The sequence below is a fragment of the Panthera leo genome, chromosome A3 (genome assembly GCF_018350215.1).
Source record: "Panthera leo isolate Ple1 chromosome A3, P.leo_Ple1_pat1.1, whole genome shotgun sequence".
Taxonomy (NCBI): domain Eukaryota; kingdom Metazoa; phylum Chordata; class Mammalia; order Carnivora; family Felidae; genus Panthera; species Panthera leo.
The window spans coordinates 116,602,546-116,614,972 of NC_056681.1; the positions used below are offsets into that span (position 1 = coordinate 116,602,546).

General features: G+C 50.3%; 1 protein-coding gene across 1 annotated transcript in view; it reads right to left on the bottom strand.

Moving 5' to 3' along the window:
- Positions 1–3,886: 3,886 nt before the first annotated feature.
- TOGARAM2 (TOG array regulator of axonemal microtubules 2) overlaps positions 3,887–12,427 on the bottom strand; it is a 38,788-nt gene continuing 30,247 nt past the window's right edge. Inside the window, 3 exon segments of the mRNA XM_042933351.1 lie at positions 3,887–4,105; positions 4,107–4,372; positions 8,865–8,951. Of these exon segments, the coding sequence (XP_042789285.1) occupies positions 4,019–4,105; positions 4,107–4,372; positions 8,865–8,951 (440 nt within the window). The 3' untranslated portion in view covers positions 3,887–4,018.

Below are 12,427 nucleotides of genomic sequence, written 5' to 3' on the forward strand. Positions count from 1 at the left end.
ACCCTAGGACCCAGCAATAGCACTGCTAGGAATTTATCCAAGGGATACAGGAGTACTGATGCATAGGGGCACCTGTACCCCAATGTTTATAGCAGCACTCTCAACAATAGCCAAATTATGGGAAGAGCCTAAATGTCCATCAACTGATGAATGGATAAAGAAATTGTGGTTTATATACACAATGGAATACTACGTGGCAATGAGAAAAAATGAAATATGGCCTTTTGTAGCAACATGGATGGAACTGGAGAGTGTGATGCTAAGTGAAATAAGCCATACAGAGAAAGACAGATACCATATGGTTTCACTCTTATGTGGATCCTGAGAAACATAACAGAAACCCATGGGGGAGGGGAAGGGAAAAAAAAAAAAAAAAAAAAAAAAGAGGTTAGAGTGGGAGAGAGCCAAAGCATAAGAGACTGTTAAAAACTGAGAACAAACTGAGGGTTGATGGGGGGTGGGAGGGAGGGCAGGGTGGGAGGGAGGGCAGGGTGGGTGATGGGTATTGAGGAGGGCACCTTTTGGGATGAGCACTGGGTGTTGTATGGAAACCAATTTGACAGTAAATTTCATATATTAAAATAAATAAATAAATAAATAAATAAATAAATAAATAAGCATTAAAAACAAAAAAAAATAAAATAAAATGGGGCGAATTCTAAAAAAAAAAAATAAATAAAATAAAAAAAAAATAAATAAAAAAAAAAAAAAAAAAAAAAAAGGAGAAACACCCACCTGGTGAGCAATGCTGTCCTCGCTGGAGGGACTGAGCCAGGCTGGGAGCAGGCACTTAGGCACTGCTTCTCCAGCCCTGCTGCTCCACAGGAGGACGTGGTTGCGGCCGGGGGGGGGGGGGGGGGGGGGGGGGGTGGCCGGTAATCAAAGCATACAAACTTCTAGTTGTAAGATTAACAAATTCTCCGGACCTAATGAACAGCATGGTGATTATAGCTACTTATTCTGTATCATATACTTGAATGCTGCTAAGAGAATACATCTCAACACAAAAAAGAAACAGTAGTTATGCCATGGGATGGAAGTGTTAGGTAAGGCTATGGTGGTAATCACTTTGCAATGTATAAATGTATCGAATCAACACATTGTACACCTTAAACTCACACAATGTTATATGTCCATTAAATCCTAATAAAGCCGAAGGGGAGAAAAAGAAAGAAAAGACCGTGCCCTGGGCCCCACCCCATACCAAGTGAATCAAAATCCCTAGCGGTGGGATCCCGACATCAATCAGGGAAGAGAAAACAAGATGAGAAGCAGGGCCTGTAGGCAGCTTTTCCTAAAGTCCCAGAAAGTCCTAAGCAGATACAAGTCAAGTCTAGTCCTTAATTCTTACACTGGAGGGAGACAGGGGCCCTTGCATAACTAGAAGCTATATTCCCACCCCAAGCACATCTTCAGGAGGTAGGGCTCCTGGCTGCACACACAGCCAAGCAAAGAATGGGGTGGCTCTCAATCTTCATTTCCCACCACTGACCATCCATTAGGGCCTCCTTCCCGCACGCACTCCCGACAGACCGAGGCTAATATGCTGTCTTCCCTGTTTTAAAAGTAATGATGTGGGAGGGGTGCCTGGGTGGCTCAGTTGGTTGAGCATCCAACTTCAGCTCAGGTCATAATCCTGTGGCTCGTGAGTTCAAGCCCCAAGTCAGGCTCTGTGCTGACAGCTCAGAGCCTGGAGCCTGCTTCAGGTTCTGTGTCTCCCTCTCTCTCTCTGCCCCTCCCCACTGCCTCTCTCTCTCAAAGATAGACATTAAAAAAATTATTTTTTAAATGAAATTTAAAAAATTGTAAGGAGTAATGATGTGGGAAACCTTTGGAGGCTGAAATTTCGTAAGGCCCTGAGAGAATCACCCAGGCCGTCCCCAGTGGGGTTGGGTCAGGGGCATTGCCCACAGAGCCCAGCTGCCCAGAGACTCGATCTAAGGTTAAAATTGAGTGGAGGAAAATAGAACCTTGCAGTTATTTGTTGCTTTTCAGCGGTTCTCAGTTATTTCAAACTCTCCACCCAGGAGGGTGGATACAGAGCACAGGGAATGGGAGGCTTCCATTTTGAAGACGTCCTTGGAAAACAGGACCTCGAAGCGGGAAGAGAGGATGATGCCTTTGAGCTTAATTTCCGCCTTCAAAGTCCCTGCCAGACTCTACATCCTTGGGCTCCTACAGGTTCTAGGATCTTGGCAAGCAGAAAATGTCAGTCTCCCGACCAAACCCAAAGAGTCTGCTCAGACTCCAAGCAAACACAATTAATTAAATTGTGTAAAACTTTAAAATGTTTAAAAATCAGCCTCTTGGGCATCTTTCATGACTCCCTGTCCAGCAAGCCTTTAACCTGCTTCAGTCAGAATCAGCCAGGGAAGTGGCTGCTGGGAAGCCCCTGCTGGGGTCACAATTAGCGAGAAGCAGCTCCTGCTGGGGCTAGAATTACTTAAAGTCACACTTAAGCCACATATTAAAAGCGAGTCCCGGGATGATTGTACCATACCCAACCTCACCCTAGAGCATTGTGGGGGTAGGAGCCGGCCTTGCTGTATCTGGCCACACAGGCAAGATGAAAAAGTGGCTTTCTCAGGGATACCCATGAACATGGAAATATATAAGTGAGTTGATTCAGGGCTGCCCAGCCAGCTCTGGGCCATTCCCCTCGGGAGAGGCTTGGAACCGTGATGTAGAACCGATATTATGCCTTGAGGTGGGTGACACTGGACGGGGTCCACCTCTGGGGCCTGCCAGAAAACTTGCAGGCAGGAGGCTGGGGCCTCAGGGCCTCAGCCATCTGGATCTGCCCAGAGTGTTGCTGTGGGTCTGGCTGGGTTCCTTGGCTGGGATGGGACGCTGCCCCTTCAGCTCACACCTTATACGTGTGTTTGAGGTAATGACCTGAGCTCTAATTCCTCCCGGTCACAGTATTGCCAACCTGCCAGTGGCCCCAGGCAAGGCAAAGCCACTCTCACTGCATCTAGGGCCCCAGCCCCAGACGTCCCTCTCTTCCTGCAGGACCCCATTTCCCTGGCTGCTCCCTCAGGGGGCAACACTTTCTCTCAGCTTGTGTTCTGGTGCATCCTGTACCCAACACGCCCCTCCAGCTTCCCGATCCAGCCCCCGGTGGAGGAACCCATGTAATTTCAGAGCTCCCACACGACATCTGCACATCATGTAGCTTTATGCTTGGCCAAGTGCTTTCATTTATGGTATTTTGAGTGGGAAACATCATCTGACCCTCTGCAGAACTAGTCAGAATGCCATCTTGCTGAGAAGGCTTTTAGTAACGCAAATGTCAAACTCCCCCTGCCTTTTGAGAAGCTGGACAGATTAGAAGATTCCCACAGAGGGGCACCTGGGTGGCTCAGTCGGTTAAGTGTCCCACTCTTGATGATATCGGCTCAGGTCATGATCTCACGGTTCATGGGTTCGAGCCCCACATCAGGCTCTGTGCTGACAATGCAGGGCCTGCTTGGGATTCTCTCTTTCCCTCTTTCTCTGCCCCTCCCCCACTTATACCCTTTCTCTCTCTCTCTCTCAAAATAAATAAACTTAAAAAAAAGAAAAAAAAAAAGGAAGCCTCCCACAGGATCAGGATGACCCTGGAGATGTTTGCCCTACTCACCTCAAATCAGGCTTATAACAAACGGACTGGGTTTAAATGGCCAATTCAGGGTCTCTGGGTTCAGGAGGGCTTGTCCAGTCTGTCACAGATAGGGGGCCGTGGCCAAAAGGGTCTGCAGCACAGGGGTCTGTGCTACCCTTTTTCTCCCCATCTCTTCGTTTCGATGTCATCTGCAGCTGATTTTGCTGTTGTCTTGTTTTCTTTGTCACAAGCCTAGTTATTGAAAAATTCCCTGAGGTTAAAAAAGCACACGATAATAAAGCCTTAGAAAAATAAATAATTCCTTTATTCCTACTTCAAAATATACTATGTGCATCTGGAACTCTAAGAGAAAGTCGGCCGGGAGACTGTTCCATCATAAAAATCAAGTAAGATAAAAAATAATGACTGCCCATTTCAGATCCGTCTGTAACCCAGGTGAAAGGGGCACGAGCTGCCAGTTGTCTTGCTGTCAGATGCCACCCCTCTGTCGGTGACGTTGGCTGGGGCTGCCTCACCGGGATTCTGTGTCTAAGAGTTCCTGGAGCATTTTGAGGACTTGCTTTGGCTGGCCAGCAGCCAGGTGCCGCAGCCGGGAGCCCATCTGTTCCTGGAGGCCCCTGGACAGCCGGCACACCGCCACGCGGACGTTCCCGCCATGCCCAGGCAGGACACCGTTCCCCGTCATGTTGTTCAGGAAATACCAGAGGACCGGAAGGACCTGACGCTCCACGGCCTGGGGCTTCTGGGGGTAAACAGAGGCCACCAGCACTGTTGGGCAGAAAAGAGGGAGAGTTACTCAAGGCAGGCTTGCTCTCTCTCTCTCTCTCTGTTTCCCTGCCCTCTCTTGGGACACCAGTTCTATCCCCTAAAGGGCAGGCAGCCCAGAAGGGCCAACTAGTCCATCAGACACACGACCTAGGGCTCGGGACACGTGGAGGGGCCCTGGAAATGTTATTTCTTTAAAATCCAGAGAAAAAAAAATATGAAGATATCCAGCCTGATTTATATTCATGTTTATACCAATCAGTTGTAATATAAAATTTTTAACTTTTTTTTTTTAATGAAGGAATGAGTATGTAAAAACAAAAGTGCTCAGAGCCCATGACAGTCGTCACCAGTCCCTGCAGCCCAGGGGAGAGGAAAGAGGCAGACAGGGCCGGACTGCAAAACTGCCTCTGCTATTCACTAGCTGTATGACTTGAGAAAGCCACCTAACCATTCTGAGGCTGTTCCCTAATCTAAGGATAATCATCCTGAACCAAACTCTTAGGATTGTTAGAGCTTAGATAATAAATGTACGTGAGGTGCCCAGGTAGGTAGGCAGGTGACAAAGAGTAGCTAGGACTAGTGTTACTTTAATCCACATTCCCACCTATGTGACTTCACATGAACAAAAACTTGTACCAGGGAGGAAAACCAACACTCTCTCAAATGAAGCATTCTGAAAAATGAAACAGGCAGCAGGAGATAAGCCCAGTGTGGCCTCCCCAGTGTCTGGACACCAAACCTCACAATAAGACCAGCAGTAATCCGGGAGGCCTGAACGTGCTTTTCAACCATCAAGCTCTGCACAGACCCATGATTCAGTGACGAACCCCTGAAATCGGGTTATCCCAGCCTCTCTACCCTTTTTAATCCCCAGAAATCCAAGAAGCAGGCTACCCCTGCCAGCAAGCCCTCTGTCAGAGTAAATGCCGGGGTCAAGACCACCTCAAGAGCTACCCCAAGTCACTTCAGAGCCACTGCTCCAGCCGTCAGCCACGGCCACCATTACCCTGAGTGCATCGGTGCTAACAATGCTTGCTCTACACAGCGCGGTCCGCCTGTCATCCTGCCGAGGAGAAGGGCTGGTGAGGGCAAACAACGCCGAGAGAAGCACTTTACTTATTTATGGAGCAAAGCAACTGGAAGGTTCCCTGGGCCAACACACATCCAGGAACCTAACACTGCCTCAGTCCTGAGTCTGGGGGTCAGAGCTTTGCAGCATGACTCCATTGTTCTCACAGCACCTCAAGAGGCAGGACACCAGCCCATCCTGCAGAGGAGGAAGCCAACACTCAGGGGTCAAGAAACCTGCCCAAGGCCACGTGGCTAACAAGGGCGGAGGGCAGAGGCCCGCCTCGACTCCACGGCTCATGCTCTTCACCCCCCGCTGTCCCCATCCTCCTGGAGTTCTTCAGTTCAGAGGCTGGTGTGTTTTGTTTCATTTTTAGTGAAACCTCAGTTTGTCCTTCCTTCACCAGCTTAACATCATCCGACCCCCCAGGATATTTCCCACGGGGCCCCTCTGACTCCGGAGCAAGCCTCGGACAACAGGGGACCAGAGAGGATGAGCTGGCCCCCTCAGCTCGGCCTGGCACTTGAGCCATGCCATTTCCCATGGAGCGTGTATGTTGGCTTTCAGGCCACACCCCCAGGGCTCCTGCACCCCACACTGTGGGACCTCTCAGGGGCTCCCCAAGGTCATAGAGCCCTCAGAAAGAAAGGCAGTCCTCGTTCCCAGGCAAGGCAGGACGGCACCCAGTGAGTCAAGCCAGCCACGTTGGGGGTGAGCAGCCTCATAAAGTGGGGCAGAGAGGTGGGAGCTGGAGACAGCCCTCGAAGCCAGAGACAGACTGAGAAGGAGGCCACAGTTAACAGGAAAGCCACGGGGGCAGCCCTAAGGTCGGGGGAGGCAAGTTATACTGAACAAGTATAATTCAGAGTCTTTTTTAAACCTCCACGGGATCTCACCTGCAAACCGAGGAGACAGCTATCCCCAGAACCAGGCGCAGGTAGGGCTCCCCTGTGCCCACCCAAGGGTGAGGGGCTCACCTGCCCCTAACCTGCCCCGCGTCACTCGGCCGCGGCCCCCGGCAGGCTGCACTCACACCTGACCTCTCTCCCTCCCAGCAGCGAGGCCTTCACAGCGGGGCCCAGGAAGCTCACTTCTGCAGTCAGGCCCACGTTCCCCGGGCACAGAAGGTGGAGGTCACCTGGCTGATGGTGGTGGGCCCTCAAGCGGGCAGAGGCAGCGATCGCCCTTCTGGGAGTCATCACGGGGAAGAAAACCCCACTAAATTTTGAGCTTAAAAGGCAGCTGAAGTAATTAGCAAAAGATTTACTCCTGTTAAGCTGTGCTATTATTAGTCCACACCTTGTGCCAATTGAAATTTTCTTCTCTGTTCCTGGCTGGGCCCGACTTAACGGGAGAGCTACGTAGAAACTCTTGCTTTGAGGTCTCTTGGAGACAGATGGAAAATATTTACAGTTAAATGGAGGATCTAAAGTGAGGTAGCCATCCACCTCCGGGGCCCATATATCACTCATACAAGGACAGGTAAGGGTTTCACCCAGAGAATGTTGATGTTGAGCAACAGAAAAGGGTTCCTTGTCTGGCACCCAGGTGGTCTCAGTTAGGGGGCTCCTGGGCACCAGCAACATGACACCATGGCTGCATTTAGCCCCCCGCCCTACTTTGCTTGGAGAAGGCCTATCACCTGGGTGGAAGCCAAGGGTCCACTCCAGGGACACTAAAAGGGCTGAACCAGGGCACAGAGGCAAGGCCAAGAGCAGGACAGGGCTGTGGAGGAGTTGAATGACATCCTCAGCCAGGCAATGTGCGCTGAGCACCCCCAGTGCGGACTGAGGCTGGCACGGGGCGGGGGGCAGGGGGCGGGGGGGGGGGACATGCTCCTGAGAGGCTCACGAAACTCAAGCAGGGGGGTAGGGAGGAAGGGGACACAGAAGTTGATGCCAGAACCAGGCCAGCACCACCCAGGTGGAGGAAGAAGGGTGGAGAAGGGCTCTCTCTGCAGGAGGGGAGCCGCATGTGGGCAGGACAGGGCAGAGGATGGGAGATCAGCCCCAGCAAGGCCGGTGGCATGCTGGTGCCACTCAGGGAGGGCACTCAGGGAGGGCACTCAGGGAGAGACAGCACAGCACGGAGGCTCTGTGGCCAGGCTCCTGGGGACAAAGCCCAGATTGCTCGCCAAGGGACCTTGGGCACTAAATCTTTCCGATCTCCACTTTCCTTACTTCTACAAAAGGGATAATCATGGCACCCACAGCCTCTTTACGAGGTTGTTAGGAGGATTCGATGATCCAGTGCGTGTAACTGGGGGAGGGGGAGGGGAGAGCCTGGAAGGTCACTCCAGGGAGCCTCGACACTGTCCTGAAGACAACTCACACAACGACTCGAGCACGGGGGTAGCACAGCCTGTCTGCATTGCAGAGGTTGGGCGCTCAGAGGTCTGGAGAACAGAGCCCTTCTGCCTCCTTCCCAAGAAGGTAGGGGAGGCTTTTGGTAAGCACGGAAGATTATAAAACCAAGTTAAATAACCTGCCCAAGAGCAGAATCGGCACGTGGCAAACAGGTCGGTACAACCACAAAGCCTAGGTCCTCCCCGTGCTGACTCCTCCCGCGTCACCGGAGGTTTCAGACCTGGAACAGAATCACTGGAGACAGCAGACTCAAAGAAGACACCGCCTGGGAGCAAAGCTCTCCTCGGCCAAAGCTTGAACACAGCAGAGCAGACGCCCGCCAAGGCCCCAAATCCCACGTAGTGCAGCCCCCGGGCACCTGGAGCAGGCATCAAGGAGGGTTGAAATCCAGCCTGTGCTCTGCTTTCCAGCCTGTGCGTGCCCAAAAAGAGACAACGCTAATTCTCACAACAGTGTTGCCGCTGACCAAGCCATGTAGCTGGGAGGCAAGGTCTACCCAGAAGAGGTGGTTTTTTTTGTTTTTTGTTTTTTTCTGATTCACACAAAGGTACCCTATGGCTTAGTGGACGTCCTGTTTGCAAAGAAGAAATGCATAATATTTTCTTTTCTTTTTTAATTTTTTTAACGTTCATTTTTGAGAGAGACACAGTGAGAGTGGGGGAGGGGCAGAGGGAGAGGGAGACAGAATCTGAAGCGGGCTCCAGGCTCCGAGCTGTCAGCACAGACCCCGATGCAGGGCTTGAACCCACAAGCTGTGAGATCATGACCTGAGCCGAAGTCAGATGCTTAACCAACCGAGCCACCCAGGTGCCCCCATAATAGTTTCTTAAAAGCTATTTTGTTTATGTACAAACCTGCCCCATTGTGGTCAAAAATGAAGATTACCTTTGGATAAGGTGGGAATTATTTATAAAAAGCAGATTATCAAGTTTTTTTAAAGATCTGCGAGGATTATTTGATTATTTGGGGGTCTAAGATAGTGGGTGGTTCTACATACCGGGAGAGAAGAACAGAGATGGACTGGAAGGCTAGGGTGAGGAGCTTTGGGGACGCTCACCGGACAGACGTTCTGTGACATCAAGCACTGCACGGCCACTCAGGAAGCGCACCTGCCCAGCAAACGCTTGTAGGAGGCAAAGCTTGTCTGAAAGAGAAGGAGAGGGTCAGTGGCTGTGAAGCTGTGGCTGGTTCAGTGCTGTTCAGTTCCAGGTCCCTGCAACACCTGCCTAGGGAAAGAGGCCCGTTGGGGAGCTGAGTTAAATGCCCAAGTCGCAACGGAGTGTCGGGGGAAGAGTGAACGACCTGGCATAGTTAGTTACACTGGCTCCCAAAGAGGCTTCATGGACTCCCACAGATACGGTTCCTATTATCTGTGCTTCCTTAAAATTGAGTTTGGGGGCAAAAGAGGGTTGCCCCAGTCCCGGGCAAACCAGGATGTTGGTCACCCCATCAGCAGCAGAAGCATCTGGCTTACTCTGGTTGGGTCAGAGGAGGGAATGTGCGAGGACCGGCAGGGGGCGGGGCGTGTTATTAGCTCTCAATAGTTTATCTATAACGTCCCTGTGTGAGACCCCGGCCCAGATGGCATCCTTGTACAGACAGCAGAGTTTATCCTCCACATGCCCCAACCCACTTTTCAGGAGGTTTAGGGGAAAGAGGGATTTTTTTAACCTTTTTTTTCTTTTTTTTAAATCATCCCAGCACCCCACACCCAGCCCCCGGAACCAGCTCTTGCTGCTACCCAGCCACACTCATGGTGGGGACTGAGGACTGGGTACTTCCCCGTCTGGCTGTTGAAAGAGTGTTTATTAGAATGAACCACTAATGGTGAAAGCACAGGCAGCTGCAGGGGGGCTGCTTTGGGATAAAGAAGCCTTCTGGCATTCTTTGAACGTATTTCTAAAGATCCCACAGGTGCTGAATGTAGACACTGCTCATTCTTCCCCATTCTGGCTGACGTCTCCTGGTTTCTCACACTATTAAAACTTGAAGTCCTGCACTCCTCACAAAGACGCACAGGGTGAGGAAAGTAGCCCTTCACCTGAGAAAGGCGTGCTAACATCACTCCCATATGCCCAGCTCCCAACAGTGCGCAACCACGGCAGTCCCAGGATGACCCCATGGGAGGGAGTGCAAACAACAAAACACGCTCTTCGGGGGTGTGGCTGCAGGGCCCGCCTACACCTGTCACAGAGGTCTGTGTGGGTGTCACCACAGGTGCCCCCAGAAAGTAGGTCCTGGGATCCTAGGGGCTGACCCACTCAAGGTGCCAGATTTCTCTTAGCAGGGGACAGAGATTAGAGACCCACCGCGGGAAGTCTTTCCAGACAAGCTCCACCTTCCCTGAGTTTCTTAAATACCTCAGCATCCCCCTGGATGTGCACAGCTTCGCTTTTCCCGTCAGGCGACAATTCTAGCTAAGAGCTCATTCCCATTTCCTAGCTCCCCTCCTGAGAGCTGGAAGGGGTACAGAGGAGGAGATGTACACATGAACATCACGCATATCCCTGCTGCTTGCAAAAGCTCCATCCATAAGGCAAGAGTCTTTAAAATCATTTGTTCTGGGAAATAAAAGAGATGCCAACCTCTAGAACGTTGCAGTTACCGAGAAGCAGTCTCAGGGCCACTTGGTCAATCTGTAGTCGTGTAAGCATAGGTTTTTATATCAATGTCGTCTGCATTGTTTTTTCCAGGTGCTTCTATTTGTCCCACCCCCACCTTTAACCATGAGCTCACATCCAAGGACAAGGACTTCTGCCTCCTTGCTCTCCCCCAACAAAACTCAGTTCAGGACATTTTCTGGACCCAGCCAGACCTCCCCGCTCCTGGTGGCTGACATGGCCTCCCAGAGCCAGAGACAGGTAAAGAACTCGGGGGATACTAGAAAATGCACATCCGACAGACATCTGTGACAGATAATGCTCCCATGTGCCTGGCACACAACAGGTGCTCAATAAATGCTCTAGCACCACAGAAAGTGTTCAAGCAGAGACATTAAGCATGCCTGAACTGGTTTATAAACCCCAGAGCACCACACCCCAAGTGGATGGCCTCTCTTCCTCTGTCTGCTTTTGTAGTGATGGCTCACCACCCAGGTCACACCCAGGTTTATTGAGAGACAGGAAAATAAATGGTGAAGGGTGTGAGCTCTGGGTTCAGGTCGCCTGGACCGAATCCTGGCTCTTCCACGTTTCTCTATATTAACACTGGACAAAACCTCCTACACTTGAGTTTATTCATCTATAAAAGGAGGATAACATCTTCCTCTTAGAGCCGCTGTCGTGTTATGATACTTAGGATATTGCCCTGGGCATATAATTACTATGTAAGTATCAGCTATTACTGCTAGTGTTACTCTTATTACCTGAGAATGTTCCAAAAGCTCAGCAATCTGAATGGTGGAGAGACCATTAAGAGGCTGGAATCTAACTTCCAAACCCTTAAAAAAAAATCCATGTTCCATTAGCCGGAGCTCTTCACAGGCTCCTGTTCTGCACCACAAGGGAGCCACAGCTGCCACAGCTGGCCTTGGCACTGCCTGGACGAAGAGCAAACAGAGCCATGCAGCGTAGGGAAAACAGCTACAGGCTGGCAGGCCACATCCCCGTCCTCCCTGGGCCTCGCCTTCCCTCCCTGCAAGGGGGCGGAGGTCTCCGGGGCCTTGCACCTGTCCCATGCAGCTAAGCCCTAAGCGCACCAGGCCACATCCTCCTCAGGCTACTGGGGAGCCAGAGAACTTTTTTTAAAGCACAAAAAGTATGGTAGCATAGACAGTGACAGCAAAGAAACTGGAGTCAAACTGGACTCCCAACAATAAGCACAGGACTCCATGAATCATGACATGCCACACAGCCACCCAAGCTAGGTGCGTTCATTGCAGCAAAAGTGGGAATGATCCATTTAAACAGAAAAACACAAGATGTGGTCCAGCATGTGACAGACCTGTTAAAAGTGACTCCAGTGTGTAATCATATGCAAATGCTCACGCTCTGCTTCTTTTTTTTTTTTTAAGCTGGATGCAAATTTAAATGTGTAATATGATCGTGACTCTGCACAAGAGTCATGCACGTGACTCTGCACAGGCAAAAAATCTAAAATGAAAAAAGCCAAATGTTAATAATGGTCTCTTCCAGGGGTGCCTAGGATGGTTCAGTCAATTAAGCATCCGACTCTTGATTTCAGCTCAGGTTAGGATGTCACAAACCATGAGCTCGAGCCCTGCATCAGACCCCGTGTCAGGCCCTGTGCTGACAGTGTGGAGCCTGCTTGGGATTCTCTCTCCCTCTCTCTCTGCCCTCCGCCCCCAAAATAAAATTTAAGCATTTTTTTTTAAATAACTGTCTCTTCTGAGAAATTGAGACTAAAGGTGAAGGGTTTTTTCCTTTCAAATGCTTTATATTTTCCATTTTCTCAATAATTAATAAGTATGACTTTTACGTGATGGAAAGTAAACTTCTTATTTTTAAGTAGGAACACTGCATGATAGCATGGAATACTGGATAGTTAAAGAAGCAAAGTCTAAATCGTGTTTACCTTACAATCTCTAACAAGGGAAATCTGTACACAGGCAGACAGGAAATAGAACAGATTTTTAAGCAGGTGGTATATTAGAGGGGCACC